The sequence below is a fragment of the Thunnus thynnus genome, chromosome 13, assembly GCF_963924715.1.
Source record: "Thunnus thynnus chromosome 13, fThuThy2.1, whole genome shotgun sequence".
NCBI lineage: Eukaryota > Metazoa > Chordata > Actinopteri > Scombriformes > Scombridae > Thunnus > Thunnus thynnus.
Window position 1 is genome coordinate 25,759,018 of NC_089529.1, and position 26,462 is coordinate 25,785,479.

Genomic DNA, 26,462 nt, shown 5'->3' on the forward strand with positions numbered 1-26,462 from the left:
ATATCCCGAAGAAATATTATGCAGCGAGACAAGGATGGATTAACTCAGGGATTTATTTCTCCAAGGCTCCTAAAAAGTTCATTGTGTGGAGATTGGTTTGTTGTAATTTGATTAATTATAATTTTGAATGTGAAAGATAAATAAATAAATCTTAACTCATGGACCACTTGGCTTTTAAAAAGCTAGTGAGTTACCAGCTGTAGTTTTGTTTGGTAGTATACACTACTAATGCACAATACCACCTGATATCAACCATGATAAAGGCCTTAAGGTGGATCATTTTGATGTTATTCTGATATTGTGCTTACATGGTGCATATTTCTAGATTAATTCATGGTTAATCAAATTAAAACAAAGCAAACTTGGAGCTTTGTTATATTCCTGCAGAGGGAGAAATGGGGGTTAATGGGGCCCAGAAGGTCAATTTTTGCCCTTAAACAGATTAATGTGTTGTCAGTGTTAACTGCTTGGTAAAGACTGAACACCTCTTCTATACATCATATTAATACTGGGCTTATCTCTGAGGTTGACATTGGTGGTGTGTAGTGTCAGTGGGCCGTTTCTACAGCCTGTTTATTCTCTTCCAAAAGCAATGAGACTGAGAGGATGTAAGATTGCTAAACTTAGAGTCCCAATGAGGTAAGAGGAACAAAGCAGGGGGCTTTGGAAAAGGCTAGGTTTTCTAAATAACAAACATACAGACACACACACACACACACAGCAGACAGAGGACAAAGACCAAGCTTTGGGTGTGCTGGCAAAATATATGCAGAGGATATGGTGGTTAATTATATCAAGATGAGCCCAACGGTAGTAATTCCAGAGATTGAGCAATGGACACATGCAACACCACAGCAAGACTTGAGCTCAAGAAGGCAGAGAGATGGAAAGTGGATCTGTTAACAGCATTTTCAGTCCATGTTAGAAAGCACTACTCCCAGTACACACAAGTATATACAGATGAGTCAAAAGATCCAGAACATCAGACACCTGGGGCTGCTTTTTCAGTTCCAGAAAGGAAAGTTGGAATAAAGCGAACTCCAAATTATCTGGGAGTCTATTCAGTGGCAGTACTCTTGGCTCTGCAGTGAGTAGAGGCGAGTAAACCAGGAAACCAGTTCTCAAGAGCCTGAGATCCTTCAGCTCCGGCCACCAAGATATTCTGTTCAAAGTATTACAAGTAAATTCCAGACTCATTCAACGACATATGTTAATTGGGTTTATGTAGGTTCTGGCACATGTAGGTCTGAGGGGAAACAAAGAAGTGGACTGATTAGCAAAACAAGATTTACATAGAGACACCATAGATTTACAAGTCCCATTAAGCAAATTACAGGTCAAGGTAATAGTTCAGAGTAAAGCAATAGGAAAGTGGCGAGGGAAGTGCACTGAAATAGGGGGTAGGTTTCTATACAGCTTAAATAACAAATTCAATTCAACAGTAAGAAATATAGGTAGGTCAGGAAAGAAGAGATCATCTGCAATTGAATAAGGCGAGATCATTCCAACCTAAACAGCAAACTCACTATAATAGGAAAGCATCCAACCAGTTTATGTGAACACCACTGACTGTATATAAATATTTATATACAGTCAATGGTGAGCAATGTCAGGCTGAGGACACTCTTACAGATGCAATCATAGATCGTACTAAGTATGATCAAGACAGGCAATATATGAAGAAAGAGCTCTGGAGGACTGGAGTTCAGGAGCTCAGCATTAAAACTTTGATGAACCTGCCAAGTGGGTTTGAGTTTATTAGAAAAACGGGATTAATGGGTAGGTTTTAATCTCTGGTCCACACTCCGAAGCAGAAGGTGGCGGAAATGCGCTTAATACGCTGGTTGCCCGTAGAAGAAGTAGAAGAAGAAGAAGTAAAATAGACGAAGAAGAATCGTAGCGGAAAGAACGCGTTTCCCTTCCTGGGTGATGTTAATTTAAGGTAAACAAACACGACATAATGACATTGAAATATATTTCTACTATTTCTACTGGTTCACATCAGTTTCTATACAGCACAAGGTAGTTGTCCAGCCCGGGAAACACATTGTAAAACGCAGCTGTATCAAGAAACAAAGGTAAGTTCACCGAGCTGCATGTGGAAGAAGGAGAGAACATGAAGTGAAACTAGGTTCATATTACTGATAATTTAAGGTTTCAGAGACTATTGTGAAATGTACGATTTTTATTTATAGTGTTGTATTATCTTACACGATAGACTAGAAGCCGATCTCAAATTCGGCTTGATCAGATATACCAAACATCGCTTGTTTTTAGATCAGTTTTGCCCATAACGGTCGTTTCACCTGTTATTCCGCACGTCGGTTTCAACCGTCGTTAGCGACGACCAAAATGTTAAATTACGATATGAGTGACATTTAATGAAAATGTAGACCTGTGTAGAGGATTATCTGAATGCCGAATTAACCAGTAGACCCTGACTATTCTTTAAAGTCTACAAAGTCCGGTATTACATGTTAGGTTGAAACAAAATGAAGGTGGCATTAATTTGAAAGTTTAAGCGAACGGAGTCTGGCGCTGTTACATTTTCTCTCAGCATAGGTTGCAGCTGCATATTAAAACTAATGCTGAACTATTTTTTACATTTACAACCAGACAAGCTATGTTTTTTTTTAAAGATGTCTTTGATTCACAAATCCCAATTGAGTCTCAAATGGTGTAGAATTTCCAAATGTCACTTATTTTTCAACGTTATACTACATATAATGTCACTTGTGTTAATGCAAGATGTTTGTAAGCATGTGTTTAGTTCTGCAGATTGTTTCACACTAATTCAAATTATATTATGAAAAACAACTACAATAGTTTCAGTAAAACAAGTAACAGTAAAATTAGGTTTGATATATTTTGATGGAAAATAATGAGAATAACCGTCCTTCATTTAAAAAAAAAAAATGTATAGTCCAATATAATAAATCACAAATTTGCCTCAGGGGGCTTTACAATCTGTACAGTAATACAACATCCTCTATACTTAGACCCTTGATTCGAATTAGGAAAACCATGAAATGTCATTACTATATTGACAATATTGTAAAAAGGCCTTTTTCTGCCTCCACATGGGCTCTGGAAACAAGATCATTCACACTGTATTTACCTGCTAGTTCATTAGTTATCTGGTGCTCTTTCTTCTCTTCCTACAGGATGGTGTTTCCATGTGTGCGACTGTGCACTCCGTACAGAATCACAGGGCTTCAAGTCTGTGGTTATGCAACACTCAGTAAAGCATCGAAACCGCAGGAGAAAAGCAGCAGCGGTCCAGTCTTTCAGTATGTTGGCCAGCACAAAAAACCCAACCACAAAGTGTTTGTATGGGGCTTTAGCTTCACCGGTGCTCTGGGTATCCCCAGCTTTGTAGTGCCCGACAGCGGCAGGAAGAAGCCCCGCAAATACCAGCTCACTCCTTACCGCCTGGAGACTGCAGAGCAGGTAAAATCAGCAGAGGAAAGTCACTTCATTCAGTTTCATGTAGAGCCTTAAAGGCTTGGCTCTTGTAGATTTATCGACACTGATCGTTTTTAAATGTAGTTTCAGAAAGATTATACCCAATTCTGTAAAGGTTTGAAAGGTATTATTGTTATTATCAGCTAGGTATTGTCCTTTTACTGCTTTTACTACAGGTCCTGACAAAAGTCATTAAGGCATTTAAGTCAAACAAGAAACAACACAAGTGGTGCTTGTGTTATTCTCCTTATGTTCTTCAATATCTCAAAAACCAATTGAAACTGCAGTTCATTTCAAAACTGTAAATTGTATTAATTTCCTGTGTGGATGTGATTTATATTCAAAATCTCAGTCAATGTAGAGAGAAACAAACAAATGAACTCACCACCCTCAGTGTCCCCTCAGTCCAGAGAAAACCCTCAAAAGTTTTATTCAATTCTGTTTAGTTCATAATGCTAAAAACTGAATCAAGAGGTTAATCACACCTGTGTAGATCTGTCGATGATGAACACAGGATTTATATTGTTTAATGTGCAAGTGATAGTCGGGGTTGTCAATTTGGATGCAATTTATATCTTTAAGGGCAGTCAGGTGATTTGAATATTGCAGGCTGCATATTGATGTGCCAGTAATATTTACTTTCTTGGTTTAAAACAACAAATCATGTTCCTTGTTTTAATGAGATAAGTCAGTATGTTGTTATAACAAAATGTTTTTGTCAAATAACAAGGAAGTTTTGTGATACAAGATGGGATATGTTGAGATTACAAGTAAAATATCTTGTAAAAATGAAATAATTTGGTATCTTAGTAATAATGAGAAAATATCTCAGAATAATATGAAAAATAAATATCTTATAACAAAAAATTGAGCAAATATTTTTTGTCATTTGGCAACGATACGCTGCTGTATGTCTGTGTAAATAATGAAATTACAGGTAAATATTTAAATAATACTAATATTAGTAATAACATGGAGTTTTGTTATTTAGAAAGCCTGCTGGTGAGGGAAGTCATGTGGTCCTTGTATATTGAACCAGCTCCAGTAATTTAATTGGTAATAATAAAATCTTTCTTATTACAAAATGTTTTAAAATCAACATTGTGGAGTTTTGGATAAAACAGGAACACGAGGGCTTTGTCTTCCATGTCCACAATTCACAATAAAGCCGAACTCACCGGCTGCTCTTCTTCTGTCACAGATCTCTTCTGCTGCTTGTGGTTACGGCTTCTCTCTCATCGCCTCCTCGACTAAAGATGTGACCAAGCTGTGGGGCATGGGCCTGAACAAGGACTCTCAGCTGGGCTTCCAGCGCACCCAGCACAGCCGCCGTAAGAAAAACCAGATTGTTTTATGAAGCCAGAAATACCGTCTGCTGCCCTCTACTCTGCTTAACTTCAAAACTTTTTCAGCCAATTCCCCTTCATTTCTATGGAGTCTTTTATTGACTTTCAGGTCATTTTTCTTGTTTTACGGCCCAGCAGCTTTACACCACTTTCATCAACCTCAATTTCTAGCAGCAGCATGCAGCTGTTTTCATAGAAAAGTCTCTTATAAATCCACTGTACACTACCTGCTCAGCACCTGAAAGACAAGGTTAGCAACTAGCTGATGAATTTAGTAGATAAAGTGTCAGATATTTTCCTCAGGAGTTGGTGGAGGCCAAACAGGAGCTAAAAGCACAGGGACTATTACATGAACATTCATCAGGTGGACAAAGGCGTGACACCACAGGAACGCTGATGACATTCTGTGTCTGCTAGATGTGTAACTGCTAACATGTTCACCATGTCATTATAAGGTGATAATGTCAAATGTGTTTTCAGCTTGTTCTGCTGCCACCAAGAGGCCAAAAAAGATGAATGCAAGCTTTAAAGATAAATGCTGCCATCGGATATTCCGTGTTTTCTCAAATAAAAGCTCCGTCTCTGATAATGGCCGGGGCCGTGGTTGACACAAACAAACAAAGGCCGGCCCCAAAACAGGCTGGAGAAAAAACAAAGGTGGATAAACTCCTGGTGCCTGTTATATAATGTACATGCCAGTTAAGCATAAATAGTAGTAGTAAATAATAGTATGAATACATGTGCCGACTGTCACAGAGAAGGGGGGGGGGGGGGGGGGGGGGGGGGGGGGGGGGGGCAGAGGAGACAATATAATAATGACGGCAGTGACACTACATGATCATCCGGGTGGAACTCAAGTGGTAGAATTATTGTTCCACAGGTCGGAGTAAATAGTAGTTACCTCGATGTAACTCCAGTTCTATGAATACGTGCGCAGCAGATAATGCAATAACAAAAATGTAATAGAGCAAATGGAAGCAGATCATCAAATATGCTTATCAAACAGAGGGAATTAGAAATAAAGGCCTCTCTCTGATGTAAGCCTGCTTCCAATAAAGGGCTGATTTTGAATGTAGCACAAATATAAGTAGAATAGAGTAAATACCAAGAAAAAGCAGCACCTACTCTACTCTACGAACACAAAGTTCAATAGAAACATGACGGAAATATCACACCACAGCCCACACTGACCAAGTGATGCAATGCAAAAGCATCACAGCAAAATGTGTGAGTTCAGCAAATAGGTGTTTTTGAGAATTACCAGATAAATAATCTCAGTGCAACGTGTACCCTGCTAAAAATGTCCTTCACAGTTCCTTAAGAGTCCTCTGTCATGCCTTCAATTTGCTTCTTCTGCCCGACCAACAGTCCAGAACCTAAAGATTTTCAAATGACTGTTGTTTATGTTGAAGAAAAACAGCAAATCCTCACATCTAAGAAGTTGAAACCAGAGAATGTTTGGCACTATTGCTTGAAAAATCACTGAAATAATCGATTTTCAAAATAGTTGCCGGTTAATTTTCTGTCAATCAATTAATCAGCTAATCGTTGAAGCTCTATACCCCTGCCTCACATCCTTATTTTTTCCTGACGCCCTGTCTCTACAGATCAGAGTTATGACTATGTGTTGGAGCCCTCGCCGGTGGCTCTGCCTCTCGTCGAGCCTCTGCAGACCAGAGTTGTTCAGGTTGCATGCGGCCGGGCTCACTCTCTGGTCCTCACTGACCAAGAAGGAGGTAAGAGACTCATACTTCCTGTGCAAGCATGAAACCAAACCCGCGGTAATACGTGGTGAACATATATCACACGCAGAGGAGACGTGACAGCCGAGTGTTCGTCACAGCCTGTTAGAAGAGAAAGAACACCTGGTATTGTGTAGTTACCAACCACTTGTCACACTGTGTGTCCTTCTACGCCTTCCACCCACCACTCACTGAAAATGAATTGTTATCAGGCAGCTGTTAAAGCTCATTTAAAAAGCCCATTAGGGTTTATTAAATTAGCATACAGATGTTCTAACAAGCGACATTTGATATCAGAGAAATCTGCGTTTGTAGAAGCACTTCTGCTGTTCTTCATTGAGGTATAATTGTATTTTTTTTTAACATTCCTTTGTCTTATCAGGTATGTACTTTGCTGTTCCTTACTGTTGTGTGTCATGACTGTCATGACTCATCCACACCGTCTGTTACTTTAAAGGATCCGGCCGGTGATATTCTATATTTTTCTTATCGTCAGAGTCACCAGAGCCTGATATATCTTATCCCTCTGTGCCGTGGAGCTCCAATGTTGCCTAAAGACTATTAAAAACACATCAGTAAGCAACACTGTTGCCCCGGGCGACATGTTCCTAAATGACCACAAACACATATGCTGTAGATGATTCTATCTCTACTCCGTCATGCTGCCAGAAATACTCACAAGCCACTAAATAGGTTTCAGATTTTCATGGGATTTGTTGTCTGTAAGAAAAATATAGAATAATACCAGACTTTAAAGCAGCTATAATCAATATTTTTTTTTTGATAGTAACAATGTATCAAACATCAGTGTCAGAGGTGTCTCTTGTAGTGATGAATTATCAGCGACTCTGCAGCTCCCCTCGGCTTTACAGAGCTTTATAACGAGTTTCAGCTCATTGTTTATCTGTCTGGCTGCAACTTTACTGTGTTGGTTCATTCTCAGTGCTCTTGTAGCTTCGCTTTTGGATGCAGCAGGCAGCTGTTTTCAAAGAAAAAGCTCTAAAAAGCCACTGTACACTACCTGCTCAACACCAAACAGACAAATATATCCCCTCAGGAGTTGGTAGAGAACAAAAACAGAGCTAAAAGAGAGTGAATATTGGACTTACATTCACCAGGTGGACAGAAACACGACTCCAAATGAATGATAACGTTACTCCGTAACTGCTGGATGCGGAAATAGTGTTTCCACTCAGTCATTAAGCCAGAGTGGATAATAAAATAAGGTAGAAATGATGATCAGTAGTGTCTGTATCAGACTCTCCTATCGTACTAATTTATCATCATATTCATTTCAGGCAAAAACATTTCATCTGGAAAAACAGATGTTATCGTTAGTCAAGTGGGAATGAAACTAATAAAAATTTAATTATGTTTTTAATCTTTTAGTTTACCTTAGGACTCTAAATTAAACAGTTTGCATATGAGAATAAAACTTTGTTAATTTCAATACAATAGATAAGAAAGGGTACATTAGTATATTAAATTGGTGCTTAATTGCCATATTCACAATTGTAAACCCCTGTTTTACAAATTGAGCTAAAGTAACTCAGTCAGCGTCATGTAGTTGTTGTAGCTGTAAAGCCACCGCAGTGAAAACAGTCCAGGAACGAAGCTCACATGAATGCAGCTGCTTCATCTTGTTCTTCCTCTCACAATCTGACACACTCACCCTCTTCTTTCCGTTCTCTCTTTCTCTCCAAGTTTTCAGCATGGGCAACAATTCCTACGGTCAGTGTGGAAGGCGAATAGTCGAAGATGAAGTCTACAGGTGCGTCATAATGCACGTTACACGCACAAACACAGTGATGACTGCTGACTCAAGTATTTTAAGACCATTTTACCAGCAGGCCCTGCAGATGTATTCTCAAAATATTTGGGTTTTAATTTGCTATTTTTGGCTGTTATTTCCGTGGGTTATGATAATATTGCACTCATCAAATAATCACTGAGATCTGGGGTCATGGTCACTTCGCTACAATGAAGTCAGACAGGACAACAAACACGAGAAGGCAGATGGGTTGTAAACAAATTTAGCCAGATTATCTAAACCACTTTGTTTGGAGGTAAAACTGAAATTTTGCCTGCCTGTCGTTCAGTAATAAATCCCTCCAGATACAGTAAATCTTTACAGGCACAGACTGATAATCTTCACAGACATGCAAGCAACAGGAGCTTTAAGACATGCAAACAACTCAACTGGCTCTTTAATTGTCGTGGGAGACTTAGAAAGTACTGTGCATACTCAGTGGAGCATTACATCCATTAAATTAGTGTTTAATGATGAATTAGACACTTTGGTGCAGTTTAGTTCCTAGTTGGATGCACGTAATGTAATTTGAACCCGACTTATTGTAGATATATTTGGTATCGGCGTATATGTCGGCAGATAAGTAACAAGAAATAGCAGTACAGAAATGACAAAGATATGTTTTAGATCATTGAGAAAGGACGATGCCATTACACAGTTTGCTCACTGCAGAGCGCTGACAAGTTCATTTTTCAACTGTGAAATGTCGCACTCAGCATACATAATATCTTGCTCACAATTCTTGAATAAAAACCTATGAAAAAAAAGTAACACCTGCACACTGACTACATTTGCAAGTTTAAAGACATCCTATCTTACCTGTAGAAAAGCATCACTTACGTTTCAGGCTGTTTTCATTGGTTATATCGGTACATATATTGTTGATCTGTCAGTTTGGTTCTTGAAAATGCATTCGGGAGGTTATGAGAAGGATGAGAGAGAAGGATGGGACCTCTCTAAGAGATGCTGCTGTTCTCCAGTGATGGATGGCTTATTCCACTGTCTCATGTTCAAACAGTGGCAGTCACATCATTCACAAGATTGGAGGCTTCAGCAGCAGCAGGGTCATCCAGGTGAGTGCATCCTTTGTCTGAGCAGTGATGACAGATGGTTTGGTTGTTGTATGTGTCATTTCCTCCCCACCTGTACTAAATCTTTGAGTGCCCAGATCATGACCAGATACAATTTAACCCTTGCCCAGTAAACAATCTCCACTGTCCCTATTGCTACACATTCATTTATTGCTCAATTTCTTCATCCTGCGTTCATACTGACGGTCTATTTTTAACAAGGTCGTTGTTGGTTTGGGTGTTTGTGTGCATTTTAAATGTAGATTTAATGTCTCTTAACATCATTCAAATGGGATCTTATCATTGAAGATGCATGTTAGTGTCATCTTTTGTTGTTTCTCTCCCAGGTGGCGTGTGGACAGGATCACAGCCTTTTCCTCACAGAGGCGGGGAAGGTGTACGCTTGTGGATGGGGCGCAGATGGACAGACGGGTCAGTGCGCTCCACGAAAACAAATATGCCACGTTTTGTTTTGGTCACGTTCAGCCCCCTTAACCTTGAAAGCTAGATGAAAAAATATGCTCTCTACTCTACAGCAACCATTAGTTAAGTTGAACAGAGACACATTTATGATAATAACTGCTACTCGTGATGCATCATCATTGTAGCAACAGTAGAATGATGCGAAATAAACTCCTTTTGCAGAATCTTGTCATTGCTGCTTTGAGCTCAGGCAATGGCAAGAAGTGCTGCTCACTTCAGCTAATATATTACTCATCACGACTAATGATATTTTGTACAGTTGTCTTCTTTGTTCTCACCTGTCTTGGTACTGTAGTCATCCAGGAGCTCTATTTAATTTAATAGTATTGTAACCTTTCCTCTTCAAGTCCAAAATTTCCCTCATAGCAGTTTGAGGAATACAAGCTCTGGATCATTCCAGGTCTGGGACACCACAAAGTCAGCTCCAGTCCGGTGGAAGTGGGAGGGGATCTGGCAGGGGTGGAGGTGCAGCAGATCAGCACGTATGGAGACTGCAGCCTGGCCGTGTCCAGAGAAGGACAGCTATATGGATGGGGCAACTCTGAATACCTGCAGCTGGCCTCGGTCACAGAGGCCACACAGGTGAGGAGAACAAACATGTCGTCGTGTCGTACATTTGACTGATTGATTTGATCTAATTGAACCTCAGTATGAGCACTCATATGGCACAAATGATCGCTCGATGGCTCTGGTAAGGTCTTTTTCCACCTGTCAGCCATCTGTTCAGGCTGCCAAAAGGGTTTTCGCAAGCTGCTGAGTTCTAAGCACTCACCAGCCAAACACATAAAATATGATCATAATCTTAATTAAATTTGGCCCCAAAATTAATCGAGAAGCTACTGCACATCAGGGGACAAAGCCTACAATAATGTTTCTGATAGTTTAACAGTGGTTGAAGAAATACTCAGAGCCTTTACTTATGTGAAAGTACTCCATTACAAGTAAAAGTCCTGCATTCAAAATCCTACCTAGAGGTATAATATGTAATTATTCCACATTAAAATGTCTAAAACAACTAGACCTATGTTATATATTTTGTTGAGTTGTGTACTTACATTATCTCAAATGTTTCCGACAATTTTCAAACCCAGAGAAATCTGTAATTTAATCAAAGTAACGGACCGTTTCATTTGGTCGCATGTCAATGGCGTCATACCTCCTCTACCAAAGAGCAAACACGTACGAGATACATACGGCGGCGCTGTGTTTGTCCACTACAATGGCGTCTACCAAAGAGTAACTTACACACATACAAGATAATACATCGGCGTTGTGGTTGTTCCACACAAACTGTTATCAATCGACTTTTATTCAGTTTTAAGCCACATTTTTATGATAAATTTAGGTCGCTTTTAACTATATATTTTAGCCGGAAGAAGTATTTTAGTCATTGGACGTCTGAATCTTAAGTTATCAGAGAAATAAACTGGGCAAACGTTAGCAGCAGCTCGGCTAACAGCCCCTCCAGGAAGTCCGGTGGTCACCAAACATCGTCGGAGAAACACTGATTTTTTATTTTTTATTTTATTTTATTTTTTTATAGGTAAAACGGCTTTAATTAGTATTTTTTAACGATTTCAATCTGTGTGTACTTTTGTTTCTGGAGAGGAGGAGACCTCTGCGGATAATTTGGCTCCCGGGAGAAACCGGCTGAACGTCTGGATCTAAAGTTATAAGAGAAATAAACCAAACAAGTGTTAGCAGCAGCTCGGCTAACGGCCCGTACCGGACGTCCGGTGGTCGCCGTACATTGTCGGAAAAACACTGATTTTTTTTTTAGGTAAAACAGCTTTATTCAGTGTTTTTACCTGTAATCACCGGGTCCGTTTGTTCTGGAGAGGAGGAGACCTCTGCCGGTAAAAACATCCTGAATGATTAACACTGGAGTAATCCTATCCCGGTGAAGCTGGTTATTTAACAACAAAGACAACAACTCCCATGATCCCTTGCTACTTCACACCGTCATCACACTCCGTCTTTTGTAATTGTTTTGAATGAGACCCCTAGCGGCAGAAATTACATATTGTGCGTTTAAGTACAAGTAAAAAGGTATTATCAGCTACATTTACTCTAAATATAAAAAGTAAGTATTTGTTGTGCATAAAATGTGACCCCTGTGAGTGAAATATTATATGACATTACTAGATCGTTAATACTAATCCATCAGTGCGTAACATTTCACTGTTGTCGGGCCTCAAACAGTAATTTGAATAAAAACAAAAAAATAAAACAATGTGAGAAGTTTAGAGGTGACACGTCTCTGATTGAACTGCTGAAAACTCTCAGACACAAGCAAAAAGCTTAGAAACTACTGATATGTTATTTAACAATGTATTATATTTTATATTTTTATAGGCTTATATGTTTTTGTTATGTAAAATCTTAATCTGGAAAATAACTTGTAACCACAGTGATCAGATAAAAGTAATGGAGTAAAAAGTACAATATTTGCCTCTGAACTGCAGTGGAATACAAGTGGAAAATGAAAACACTCAAGTGGAGTTGAGTTAATGTACTTACTTGTTTTCCACCGCTACAGATGAAGCATATCGATGGAAAAATACCCTGCTACCTCCTTAGATTTCTTTTGTATTAGTGTGATAATACCGTCCTTAGTCTTTCCATAACATCTCTTATATTATTTATGTTGAACTTGAAAGATCATTCTTGACCTTGGAAACAATCTCAACTCAGCGTACTCACCTTATAGCTCGGTCTGGAGCTTTCGACCGTATCACACGACGGTCTTCATCTTCAGATAAAGTTTGCTTAGTTGTCATGGAACTGTAAATGTTCAAACTTTCCATTATTTTGAGTGCTTTTAGGACTTCTCATGTATGTTGGCTTACATCAAAGACTGAGCTTCACTTCATCTGTTTATAAAGACCATGTGATATGGCCAAAAGCTCCAGAACAAGCAACCTCACTAATGATCATGTAACTGCTTTGCTTAGTTTTTTTAAAATTTATTTCATATTTTGGCAACATGAGTCACAGCATTTAGAAATACAAGAGAGATTAGCAGCAAAGCAACAGATGCTCGCTGTCATTGAACTCTTGTTTATCTTTTTCTCGTCTTTCAGATCAACTCTCCTCGTCATCTTCCTCTGAAAGGCTGTGGGAAGGTGGTTCAGGCAGCATGTGGTGGCACACAGGTGGCCATAATTAATGGTCAGTTCACACAAGAACACAGAGTTAATGATGATGTAGAGAGAGTAGAAGTTTTCTGATATGATAAGCACAGCGGTCTACCAGTTTTTAGCTAAACTCAATCTTCAGTGACTCCACACATGGTGGCCTCTCGGTGGCGTCACAGATCACAGATCTACCTTCTAGTTCAAGTTTTTACAGGTTTTTGGAATAATTGGCTCATGGGTTAATTTACCTTTTAGACACTTATGACAGGTCTGCCACCAACTGTAAACATCTGTGTAAGATTTTAATTCTGTTTATAAAAGAGAGCTGAGTCGACCAGGAGGCTAAACTCCCAACAGCTTCTCTGACAACCTCACAGCTCTTTACAAACTAGTCTCAGAGCAGGAAACCAGTCCAAACTGGGCAAAAATTCTCACAGTGACAAATTTTTGGTGCTACTTTTAGGCCAAGGAGTAAAGGCATTTTAACTTCTTTAAGTTATACTACTATACTAATGTGGAATACTGCACAATATATACAAGATGTGGCAATATTATAGGTATTATAAAACAACGTGAGCAGAGCAGCTTGATATTTATTTTTTAAGCTTGCCATTGCCATACTTACAACACTGAGAATAAACTCCACAGTGAAGTAGGAGACATCTTGTGTCCAACATTTAAACCTTTTAGATGAAAAATATTTACATATTCATAGAATCTGGATTTTTTTTAATGAGGGAGAAGAAGATGTAATCACATCAGACACAAAATATTAATTCATGTCTGGAGGGAATCTTTAAGCTCTTTATCGCAGTAAAAGTGCTATTTTCTGCATTTTGAATTTTACCGATTTTACCACTGATAAACATTTCATACCACAAATGTCAAGAAAACTACAATACATCATCATAATTTCTACTTTGCGGCTGAGAGAGTCCTAAACAGTGACGTCACATACACTCATAGGAGTCTTTCTTGCTGAAAATGAATGCAGGAAACTTCATAAATAACTAAGTTAACTTTTAGCACGATTGCTAGGAGGTATTTGTTTAAGAAGTTTCCTGTTTGTTTTTTACTGTACTTGTAGCTAATTCTGTTTGCCCAGATTTATTTTGTTTTGTTTTCTTCTGTTTGTTCTGTTGCTTATTTTTAATTTATTTACTGCAGCAACTGTTCTTGTGAGTCATTATATTTGTATATATTAAAAAAAGCTAATAAAAACTCTTAATTAAAAAATAAGAAGTGTGTTTTCTGTGACATCCGTAGCTTTTGTTTCACTATCTCGGTGTATAAGTTGATCTATGTCTCTGAATCTTTTTTTTTTTTCCAGAAAAAGGAGAGGTGTTTGTATGGGGCTTCGGCATTCTTGGAAAAGGCCCGAAGCTGTCAGAATCGTCGATTCCTGAGATGATTCCCTCCACACTGTTCGGAAAATCAGAGTTCAACCCATCGGTATCTGTCACCAGCATCAGATGTGGCCTCAACCATTTTGCTGCAGTAACAGGTAAGAATATTAATTTATAGAGTGTCAACCAGCACAAAAACAAGACTTAATTATAAGACGTTTATGTTAAATCAGCGTCACACCAGGAGATACGAGGTTTCCTGATGTCACTTTACTGCATCATCATCTTTTGAATATCAGCTTTATTCTCCTGAGCTTTTTTTTTGTGTGTGTAGCAAGTATAAAAGATGAAAACATAAAACTCATAAAAAGCACAGTCATTCTGTCTCATCCAGTCTGAAGTGCAAAAGTGAAGTACGGGTGTCTGGGGGAGCAGTTTACTGTTGAGTCACGTAATTGAGTCTTTTTATGGCATTGAACAAAAAACGTCTGCTCTGTCGCACATCTTGTTTTTATCCCTCCTGAAGTGGATGGTGTGAATAGTCTGACTGATCGATTGAAAAGGGAGTTCCAGGGAGATTCTTTTACCCCCCCCAGAAGTCCCTGCTGGTTGGGTAGTACTTTCCAAAACGAACAGGAACTTTGGGGGCGGGGTTTGCAGGGACGACGTCACCAATTGCTCAAACACACAGCCTACCGCTTCATTCATAAAACAAGGAAGTACTCTCGTATTGATTTAGGACCAGTTTAGGACGAGGGGAGGATGTTTCTCTTTATTTGTTAACGTTACAAGTAAAGCTTCCTGACTCGTTTTAAAAAAAGACGAGAGAGAGAGGGAGCGGCGGTAGCGAAAGCAGCCAGTGAATGAGAGAAATAAAATGTTAGTTTCTCATTGTTTCATGGCGGTTACGTTCTAAAGCAGAAATGAATAAGCATCAAACACTCAACAGATGATTAAGTGTGGAGACAGACTCTCTTAGTTCCTGTTTCATTATCCTCCTCTGAATTTCTCTTTTTCATTCATTCATTACATCCAACTGCATGCAGCAGTAAATACAAAGAACAACAGGACAAATCTGTGTTGTTGTTTCCTCGTGTTAATACTGCGTCTCAAATGCTGCCATTACATTTTTCATGGGTCTAATTTGCATGTGCTACCTGGTTCTTCTGGTTCTTCAGGTTCTTCAGGAACCTTCTGGTTCAAAAAGAACTGCACAACAGGGACTTTTAGTTTAGTCCCTGGGATCAGTTCCTCTGGGTCTAAAGTACCTGGGACTTTTGGTGGAGACGTAGCTTCAGACTTCTAAACCAGACAACAGTATAAAAACTCAACTTTCAGACTTTTCATTAAATTGCCATTTCCTGAAGTCAGTGATTGTTTCTTTGGTTTAGAGTCTGAAGTAATCTGAAGGATGCCTTTTATAAAATACCACAGTCATTACTTTAAGTACACTTTTACCGTGTTAAGTGAAACTAATTTGTGATGCCCTTCAGGAGAGCCTGTGAAGGATGTTAATTTTAAGAAATACCCTTTTTTTGCTTTTTGCTGGTGGTACATTAGATGAGAAGATTGATACCACTCTCATATTTTTCTGTTAGATATGAAGCTACAGCCAGCAGCTGGAAACAGGAGGAAACAGATAGCCCGGCTCAGTCCAGAATTAACAAAATCTGTCTACAAGCACCTCTAAAGCTCACTTATTAACACATTATATCTCATTTGTTTGTGTAAAAATGACAATTTGCTGTTTTACAGGAGGTTATGTGACTACTATGTGACCGACTCATAGAGATCTTATTATTACTGTTATGTAATAATTGTGTTATAACAAAAACAAGGCGTCCCTGGGATGATTTCAAAGGCAGCTTAGTCTCCACATAACTTATTGCCTAGACAGCATGGCATTTTTGTAGTAATAATGGTGCATATTTATGCTGAAATGTTATGAATTCTGGTTATTATTAATTTTTTTTAATAGATTCACAATGTCTCAAAGATCAATCCATTAAAAGGTCTAACTTGTTCCAAACTGCAGCTGCTCTGTGTTTGAAGCACAGCAGGCGTTCAGTCTCACGGCGTGCTGATGTTTGATGATTTGCGTTGCAGATCGAGGCGAGCTCTTCGTTTGGGGGAAGAATGTGAGAGGTTGTTTGGGCATCGGGAAGAGAGATGACCAGTACTTCCCATGGCGAGTAAGACAACACTGACTCAATATTAGTCATACAAACAAACAACCATGCAGCTGACGCACTGTAAAACAAGACGCACACAAGCTTGTGAGCTCGGAAATGAGAGTTTAGTCTTTCTTTAAATCAAAATCAAATGCACTTATATATTTTTTTGTTTCTTCATGTGGTAGTGTTACAAAAAATAAACTATTAAGAGTAAAAGTTAGAAATATTTCCAGTTGATTTTTGTCGTTCTAACCCACAAATCCTTAAAAGTAAAATAAAATGCTTATAATAAAGTCATCTGTATAAAATGGTGCTCAAAAGTAGAGCTATTTGGCAGTTCCATTTTATTTTAAAAGGTACATTTTTCTGTCTAAAATATGTGTGAAATCTTCCCACCTGACCGCCCCCATAGAGATTTCCAGATAGTCTTGCGTTAGTACGCCCCCGTCACTATGTTCTAAAAGGATTTGAAGGTGAAATAAAGGGCTCACGCTGCCTCTATGTGCTGCACAGTGTGCAAGTTTTGGCTCACTATAAGACCTTTTTCAGAGACACAGAGAAAATAAATGTTCCTTCTGCCCTCACTTTTTTTTTTCCGCTCCTTTAAGCCGCCTTTCTCTGTGTGAATTTCCATCAGGTGACTGTGCCAGGTCAAGTAGTTGACGTAGCGTGTGGTGTTGACCATATGGTGGCGCTGGTGAAGTCCCTCCTGTGAGCTCCTGTCTCTCCCCCCCTGCCCAACCCCTCCAGCAGTGGATGAAAGGCTGGATGTTTGGCTGAGCCTCCCGCTGATCACCGGGCGCCTCAGGGAGCTGATCGGGGCCGCTCCGGAGTCATAAAGCCAGCTGCTCTCCACGGGTGACGGACCCTCGTGTCCCTCCGTCCTACGGTGACGTCAAACAGTGTGCAGAGCAGTCGATTATGCAGCTAACTGTCACTGACACAGCTCACGTTATCCTGCATGAAGGTCATATGGTAAAAGGGTATTTTCATGGGTTTATTTTTGTATTTTTGGCCATCATGATAACATTTCACCCACCGAGTTCATTGCTGCTATCTGGGAAGTAAAAAGAAGTAATTAACTAATAGATGACGGCCAAAACTATGAAACCCAAGTTGTAATAAACGTGACAAGCATCTTACCAGAAAACACTGTTAGCTTTCAGGTGGTTAAAACTTTGAAATGTGGTTGTTTTGCCTCTACATGAGAAAATGAATATGAGAGAGATGTGCTCAGCGAATGAAGTGACTCACTGTGGAACCAACAGACTCATGCGGTTTGAAATCTTTGTAGGCCTGTGAAATGTTTGTAAAAAAAAAACATTGTACCATTTGAAAAGCTAGTGACAGCAAAACACACACACACACACACACACACTCACAAAAAAAGATTATCTCCCTGCCAACAGCAAATAGAGGTGAAGGCACTCTGCCATGTAGAAAACAGGTTTTCAGAATCAATTTTACAACATTAACTTGTGTGTCATCAGAAATGCGTGCATGTTCTGCATATGAAAGCTCATCAGCAGAAGCGGAAAGCTACAATTATGGCATCCTTTCAGCTTGAATGGATGTTGATTGTCATTATATTGCAATATGAATCTAATGCATCAGCAGAAAAGTGACTTGAGACAGGTAGCTTTATTCAGTTTTTCATGTCATGTGTTTTTCTGGATGTACTGGAGGAGAAACCCACCTTACCCACAATGTTAAACTCACATTATGCACTGAAGAAAATGTAAAAATAAATGTATATTTTTATTTACCGCATCACCTGTTTATGAGTTTCTTCCAAGGAGATTTTCTCTAAAAAAATTAGGTATAATTATAAATAAAATATGTTCGGTTGGTAAACTTTGAATTAATCAATTCTTATGTATTTTTCATAACCCTATAGTCTTGTAGTTGGTGCACAGCAGTGCAACATGCAAATAATTAAATAGTCAGTGAACAAATATTTACTCGGGTTTAAATGGAACAGTTCTTTCAGGGAAATTCCTCTGGAAATCAACAACTGCTGATAATTTCAGCACCTTGTCACGAATTTTCCTTTAACTTGTATCAAATTGCAAAGCTTGACTCCCAAGAAGTTATTAGGAAATAATGGACCTGTAAAATAACACCTTTAAGTGCATCTTTAACACTCTCTTTAGATTGAACTTTGCAGCTAAAACTGGCCATGACCTTTTAATTTACTGTACCAGCTGATGGAAAGTTTCATCAGTTCTCACGGTACAGTTAGTGTGTAAACAAACTCATCACCACAGCATTGTGGTGCTTCGCTCTCCTCATTCAGCTCCTGTATTTTTGAGCCATTAATCACTGTGACAACTCCAGGGCCCCTCACAGAGTATGGAAATGTATTTATGATTTATTTATTTATTAATGTATTTATGAAACTAGGGACAGATTTATAAGCACAAATCAAGTTGGTCCCTCGGTTCCCTTTCTGAAGACTTGAGAATGTGAGGGCAAATTTTAGGCATTTAACATACTTCTAAGGGGATGCCCATATCTGTTGTTAAGGGTCATATTTATCTCACAGATGTTAATGTAGACAAATGTGAAGAGTAAGCATGCTCATTAAAAAAACAGGGCCTAACAGAATGAAGCTTATAGTGAGCAAAGGAAAGCCCCTACTGCCCACTCAGATCAACTGATATAACACTCTTATACATTTCCGTACAGTGAACTAAAATATCATTTTTACAACTGAACACATCATTCCTGTCATTTTAGGTTTGAGTCAAAAGATAAGGCTGGTGATTTTCTATATTTCTCTTATAGTTAACAAATCTCATGTGCAGAGCCAAACCAACAATTAATTTATCTATTTACAAGTATAGCATGTGTATCCAAAGCCTGATATATCTTATTCCTCAGTGCTGTAGGCCTCTGTTGTCGTCCACAAACCATTAAAAGACATCATTGAGTCACACTGTTGCACTGGGTGACATGTTCCTTCACCACAAAGAGATTCGTTTGTTTAAAAACAACAACAAAGACTAATAACAGCGATCACATTTTCAGTCTCCGCAGAGTAGTTCTGTGTAAGACAGACACCACTGAGAATGCACGTATACAGAGCTTCGCTAGCTTTTTGTGCCACATATCACCACCTCTTGATTTTTACATTGTTTATTTTTTACTGAATTAAAAACATCAGTATAAAGTCAAGAGGATGTGATGTATGGCACAACAAACGTCTGCCTTACACAGAACTACTCTCCAGAGACTGAAAACCTGATAGCTGTTATTAGTCTTTGGAGCTGTGTCTAAACAAACTATCGTGACCAAACTCTTCATGATGAAGGGACACGTCACCCAGTGCAGCACTGTGGCTCAGTGACATGTTTTTAATAGCTTTTGGACAACAACTGAGGTCTAAAGAGGATCAAGATATATAAGGGTTTGGAGACACACACAATACTTTTAAGCAGATCAATTCATTGTTGGTTTGACTCTGGTTATGAGATTTGTTGAAAAATAAGAAAAATACAGAAAATCGCCAGCTTTATCATTGAAATACACTTTTTTAACTCTGCAGACATAAAATGTAGATGTGACAAACACCTGCAGTGGCATCACTCATTATGGTTGTGGCTCGAAGTGCTTTTTTAGTAGAGTGCACAGTGTGATTCGGTGCAACTGCAATTCAGAGAAAAATGATTGGAAATTTTCAACTTTAATACCCAGAGACGCTGTGAGGTGACACCAGTAGGTTTTGAGTGGTTTGTGATGCAAGAGGGAAAATGTGTTGTTCATATCTGGCTTTGTCTGGATGAAGTGACTCACTGCTTTTTATATGTCACTTGTACAGTTTTTATTTGTCATTTCTGTGGGTGGAGATTCCTCACCAGTGACCTCGAAAGAATCGATTAGATAAGGTGAAGGGATGCATTTCAATTAGCAGTGAGACGAGATGCTCTTCTGTATGCAGCTCCACTTGAATTTAACTGAGAGGCGAGCAGAAGCTTTTACTGATGAGTCACAAAGCTGTAGGGGCTCTCGTAAGGAGAAAGATGATCATGAGAAGGGAAAACACTTACATACCATGTCCGCTCCTTTAACCCTGCTCTGCAGAGAGGGTTTCTGCAGCTGGAACAGCCCTCCTCCTCCTCCTCTTCCTCTCCTTAGTCTGTGTGCTGAAGTGAGCTGAAGCAGAGAAAAGGTGGCGTGTTGAGGCACCCGTGCAGGGCCACAGGGACCTGGCTGTTCTCTGCTTTGTTTACTCAGGTCAAATAATACAGACAACTGATACACCTGCAGTCTTCTATTTGCTGCCAGCAGGAGTGGAGGAAGGGTATCAGTGGAGCCAAAGTCCAGTAGTGAAGACACTGACAGACAGACAAAATGCATATTTTCACAGAGAAGTCAGATTACTTCAAAGCTACATTATACACCTTACAATATGAAAGTGTTGGGCAGAATGAGCAAGATATTGAATTTAGATTGACGTAGCAAGACTGTGAAACTATTAAAAAGAAGAAATTACACATTTATTCTCTTACAAAAGAAAAGTGGAACGCACAATAAATAAAACACTTGTGCTCAGTTCAATACATTTTAGTTTTGGTGCTAAAGCCTTGGTCTGATGGGAGCTTCCCATTGGTCCGAAGGCTCATTATTCCGAAACCCCAATAATTTGAAAAATGTCCCATTGGACTGAAAAAAAAATACACACAGTCATTATTTATGGTAAGGCGATCCAATTAGGCTACTTCTGTTGTCTTCTGGATGAGGGTTAGTATGCAACAAATGCACTAAAAAGCAAGCGTTTTGTAAACGATATCTTAGCATTTGCACATCAAAATATACTAAGATGTTAAGGGCAAAAAACTCCAGAGAGGGTGTGTATTTTCAGAGCAACGGGCCTTTGAGCAGTGGGCTTTTGTTTTCGGGATACTGGGCAATCGGACCAATGGGAAGTTTTTCGAACTATTGGGGTTTCGGAATAACGGGCCGTTGGATCATTGGTATAGGCATAGGTGTAACTGACATTACTGAGCCTACTGTTGCATTATGTTTTAGCATTATAGTTCTAACTGCTGCTTCAGCAGTCCGAGGGGTTCAACATGAATTTGCTCAAAATGTTTCAGTGTGTGTCAAAATATCTGCACCTATTATTTTTGTCTTCAGAATGAAGCCCACACACAAGTGGTAAAGTGGCATCAACACGTCAGGACTTCACCACTGTTCTATTTTCCCAGCGCAGACATGCAACAACTCTCTGGAAAAACATTAATTTAGTCACATTAACTGCTCGGATTAGCACGTTGGCACAAGTCTGTCTGACCTGAGCCTGTACTTAATCTTAGTCTTAACCCCAGCCATGGAGGGAAACACTTTAGGTAACACTATTCTAAGGATAAACAGGCACAAGATGTCTTTTGCACACTTACAATTTACGTGTCTAAATCACACAATGCAGCTGGTGTGTGTTACACTTAACATTATGACATATCTTGCATAAAAGCTGACATTTTTTGCCAAGGGTGGTGCTAGTCAAAAGCTGATGGAGAATCCACAATAGAGGCTTTATACTCTGGTGTTCAGTAAATTTCAGAGCAATCTGCCCTTCAGATTTTTTTATTATCTTTGTACAAATGGAAATTTTGCCAAATGGAGGCTTTTGAATACAGGTTAAAAGATGGATTCACACTGAAATAGGTTTCATACGGGCGAGACAGACTTGAAATATCGTCATCCTATTTTGAAGGCATCATCAAAAACACAAGGAGAAATATCTCCTGCGTACCATAAAAGATCCACAGCAAATTTAACCATTACTGTTTGTGATACATATAGCAAAATGTGGAAATTTAGAGAAGATAGTTTGTATTATGTTTGCTTACGAATAAGTTTGTGCCCAAAGCTTGTAAACCCCTACTGCTATTCTGTTCCTTTATGTATTTTTATATTAGCTGATACTGTTACTGATGTAAAAAAAAAAAAACCTAAATGCCAGAAAGTTTCATTGAGAAATCTGATTTAGAGTCAATCTGGAGGCTCTGAAGACCAGATTGGGCAGAGATGTCACCAGTTTATTGTTTAAAGTACACATTGGGAGCAAATAACAGTGAGAAGACAATCCTCATTGGTAAGTAAAGACAGTAAAAATTACACATCGGTGAAAACTGAACACGCAACAAGCTCAAAAAAAAGCTTGTTTATTTTTCCACACAAGAAGCTTCGAATGAAAACCTTTTTCTTTGAAATGGAATCAGAAGAAATGACACCTTCCTCATGGTTTAACACTGATAAAATACAAGGTTTCTACTAATCAGATCTGATCAGAAGAACAGTTGTTGTTAGGTGTAAGGTGTTGTGAAGAAAAAAAAAAAAAAAGTAAAGAAAGAAAAACATCACCAAATGCTTAAGACCAACAGAAATCTCCCCATAAGAACAAGATCTTTCTAAAGTAAATAGCCCTCCCCGTTTTCACATCAGTACAGCAGGTCTGTGGGGGTGGAACCTGCATTAAAGTGCAGACTGGGGCAGGGGAGGGGGAGCTTCAAGACCGAAATGGACACCAGGGCTTGGAGGGAGACGTTCCTTCCCTGTGTGAACCTTAGCTTATGTTTAGCGCAAATACACTGCCATTATTCTAGTACGCTGTCAAAGTGGCTCAGTAATTTATTACTAGAGGCAAACATTTTCATTATTGTATTTATCATCAGGTCGTACTGCAGATTCACACCGTGAGCAACGTGATCTTTAAGTTGTCAGAAGAGACCAGAAAAGTCAAATTCTACTAAATAGAAGGTTTGTTGGTCATAAAGAGTTGGACTTTTTTACTGTGATCAGCTTCTCTGTAGTGTATCTATTTCTTCAATTTGTCCAGCACTTACCCACACATAGCCATTTTTGTTTGTGTATAAATTAAACAAGATACAATATGTTTATTAGTAAAGTTAAAAGGTGCTTGTAGGTATATATTTGAATTTTAGACAGAGCCAGGTTAGCTGTTTCCCCCTTTTCCCAGTTTTTATGCTAAGCTGGGCTAATTGCCTCCTGACTTCAGCTTCATACTTAACGCGCATGGTATCGGTCTTCTCATCCATCTCTTGGCAAAAAATGAATAACTGCATTACTGAAAATGTTAAACTATTCCTTTACGCAAGCTCAACTCAAGTGGTAAGACTGCTCGTATCCCATATTGGGATTGATGTGCAGAAGTAGGGCGGCAAGTTATGATTATGTCATTGTCAATTAAACTTCATATATCCTATAAATATATGTTGGGTGGAAAGAATAATTCAGGTTTGAATAAAGAAAGAACTTATAAAACCTTTTTTATAAACATTTTGTATTCTACCCATTAATAATGCTGTTTCACTGATATGATCTGCATAATTATTCATTTTTAAAATGATCATATTTTTAAAAATCATGTTTTCTAATCATTTCATTGTGTGATGAAACAACATTAACTTGTGGTGTTACTTGTGGTATTATTTCACTCATATTAAAACCCTGTGAGACCGTAAATTAAAAGGCTGTAAGTAGAAATATCCTCCTTATTCTACCTACAGGTTAGTGCCTGAAGAATGTGTTCATTTTTGTGACTCGTTTATTTGTCTCGTTAAGATTAATCAATACAATTCAAAACAAGACTAAGAGTCTACAGCCATGCCAGCTGCTATGTAAAGAAGCTAGCTGTAAGGAAGACCAAATTATATGATTGATAAAAGTTTGTTTTTGATTTTCAGCAGTTGTGGTGCAGTAAATGTAAAAGGTAGTGATTGTTAACATATTAACATACTGATGTTTAGAAGGTTATGTTTACTGTGTTCAGAATCTTAGCGTCAATATGCCTTAGACTGTAAAAAATAATGGATGTAGCCACCGTGACGTCACCTATTGGTTTGAAGCCTCGGGTTTGCGTTTTTGACCGCCGCCATCTCGGGTTTTTGGAGCCAGAAGTTACCATATTTGGACAAGAGGATGGAGCTGACACTGATGCTAGCTGCTAGCGTGGTTAGCATGGTGCATTTACGGTCTATGGTTAAACTAATGCTAATTTTCACTAGTAGAAAAACAGGCTTAAAACCATTAAAACAAAATGGACTTACTGGAAAAAACTGAACATATGACCCCTTAGAGGGTCATTTAGTACAACCAAACACTGAACAAGACTTTTTTAGGTGACTAAAATGTTACAAATAACTTTGATGAACTGAACACACACTGAAATAGCAACAGCCATGCCTCCACTCTGTGAACCTGGGGTTACATCATGGTTACATTACATAACCAACGTTGTCACCGTGGTAGCGACTCGCTTGTGACGGCACCCACCTGTCACTGAAAATGGCCACACCCTTAATCATGCATAACTTTTTTTCTTTTTTTTTTTTTTACTTTAAATTAATTTTAGTGATAAATTGTCACAGATTTACTTTCTCTACATCAAATCGATTCATAAACTAATCCAACTCTCACGCACGACTCTGAACTCAATGATTAATGCTACATAAATTGTGCTTTCTCACCGATTTGTCTGTCTAAAACCTTGCAGTCCCACTAACTAAATAAAATCTGCTGATTCTGAGTGACTGATCAACCAGGTTGCTCACAGTGCGAATGCATATTACTTATGAAAGCACTAAAAGATTAATCCTTCATCAAGAGGATGATGGATTCACTTCATGTTTCACTAGATCAAGCATCTCCAAGCTTCTGAATTTAACATCTAAGTCTGAGGGACTCCAACAGTTAGATCATTGCTGTGATTAAAACAATGTTCAACAGCTACTAAAAGCAAAAACACACCAGGCCGTCTGGCGGTCTCCAAAATTGTCTCCTTCAATTGCACACATGTATTTTGACAAAGGCATCGGTTTAGGCATTCAAACATCTTGGCACTGAAAAATGACCTGTTGAAAAAACAAAACAAAAAAAAGAAAAGAAAATGGAGAGCTTGATATATGCCTATATATATAGAATATTTCTTTTGTTTTTGAGAGTACATTCGTCATCCTTCCATGAGAGGAATTATGTAACTAATACAGTATGGTGCTTGTGAGGGTCAGGGAGTGGGAAGAAGCAGCTTTAGAGAGGAAAAAAAACATATTCAGTCCGGTAAACTAAAGCAACAACTACCAGAACAGGCAGTGGAGGCCTCGAGTGCCGAGGAAGGAAGGAAGGAAGGAGATGTGGGGGTAAAGAAAATGACAGAGTAACAAAGGCATCCCTAACACACTGCCACACTCCTCCCCATACACCACCCCACCCTTTGGGGTTAAATCCCTTCCTTTCAGAGCCGAACCACAGTAGTCCGCTAATAAGCTCTTGGCACTTTTTGGACATGATAAACGAAATGACTTTGAAAACGGTTGTTTTCATTGTTTTTCCTCCAGCTTCCTTCACTGCGCCGTGCTCTCGGTCCTCAGAGCGCCAATCACACTTTGGATGTTTTCTTCGGGAACCTGGAGAAGACACAAACATTTAAAACCTCCTCTGATAGAAGTCTTCACATTTAATCCAAACGAACTTAACGAAGAAGGTTCCTCTCTCTCACCAGGGCGTGGTCGAACTTGAAGGTACTAATGTAGTAAGCTGGAATGTCAGCTGTTGCCAGGGGTTCTGATATTTGAGCCACGATGCCACATTCATCTGAAACAAACAAACAAACAAACAAACGAACAAACAGGTTTCTGCTGAGTTCAATTTAGGGTTAGATTTCAGACTTTTTAAATATTTTTTAATACCACATACAATGCAATTTAAGTTTCACAATACTGTACCATACAAAGTTGGGACAATATTGCCTAAAATTATTTATTATAAATTACTACACAGTCTATAATAACAGTATAGGTGATATAATTAATCAAATGAATGCAACCTGAACCCAGAGAAGTGGCAGAAAAGTTGATTAATGGAT

The 26,462-nt window shown here is 38.8% G+C and overlaps 2 protein-coding genes across 4 annotated transcripts in view; one reads left to right on the plus strand and one right to left on the minus strand.

The window, feature by feature from the left end:
• Positions 1 to 1,874: 1,874 nt before the first annotated feature.
• On the plus strand, positions 1,875 to 18,343 carry rcc1l (RCC1 like). Of its 3 annotated transcripts, none has more exons than XM_067608818.1 (12): positions 1,875 to 1,942; positions 3,165 to 3,450; positions 4,667 to 4,796; positions 6,419 to 6,547; positions 8,258 to 8,324; positions 9,382 to 9,436; positions 9,781 to 9,865; positions 10,317 to 10,498; positions 13,000 to 13,087; positions 14,384 to 14,557; positions 16,506 to 16,591; positions 17,211 to 18,343. In XM_067608818.1, the coding sequence occupies exons 2-12, from the start codon at positions 3,166 to 3,168 to the stop codon at positions 17,286 to 17,288; spliced, it is 1,359 nt and encodes a 452-aa protein (XP_067464919.1). In that variant the 5' UTR covers positions 1,875 to 1,942; position 3,165; the 3' UTR covers positions 17,289 to 18,343. The 3 variants fall into 3 exon arrangements, with proteins under 3 accessions (XP_067464919.1, XP_067464918.1, XP_067464920.1); XM_067608817.1 differs by having other exon boundaries at positions 1,888 to 2,078; XM_067608819.1 differs by lacking the exon at positions 1,875 to 1,942 and adding an exon at positions 4,457 to 4,521 and having other exon boundaries at positions 3,356 to 3,450.
• A 4,253-nt stretch (positions 18,344 to 22,596) lies between these two features.
• Positions 22,597 to 26,462, minus strand: part of castor2 (cytosolic arginine sensor for mTORC1 subunit 2) — a 28,383-nt gene continuing 24,517 nt past the window's right edge. The window contains exons 8-9 of the mRNA XM_067608822.1: positions 26,097 to 26,191; positions 22,597 to 26,004 (exon numbers count right to left, since the gene is read on the minus strand). Coding sequence (XP_067464923.1) covers positions 25,942 to 26,004; positions 26,097 to 26,191 — 158 coding nt within the window. The 3' untranslated portion in view covers positions 22,597 to 25,941. The remainder of the gene's footprint in view (positions 26,005 to 26,096; positions 26,192 to 26,462) is intronic.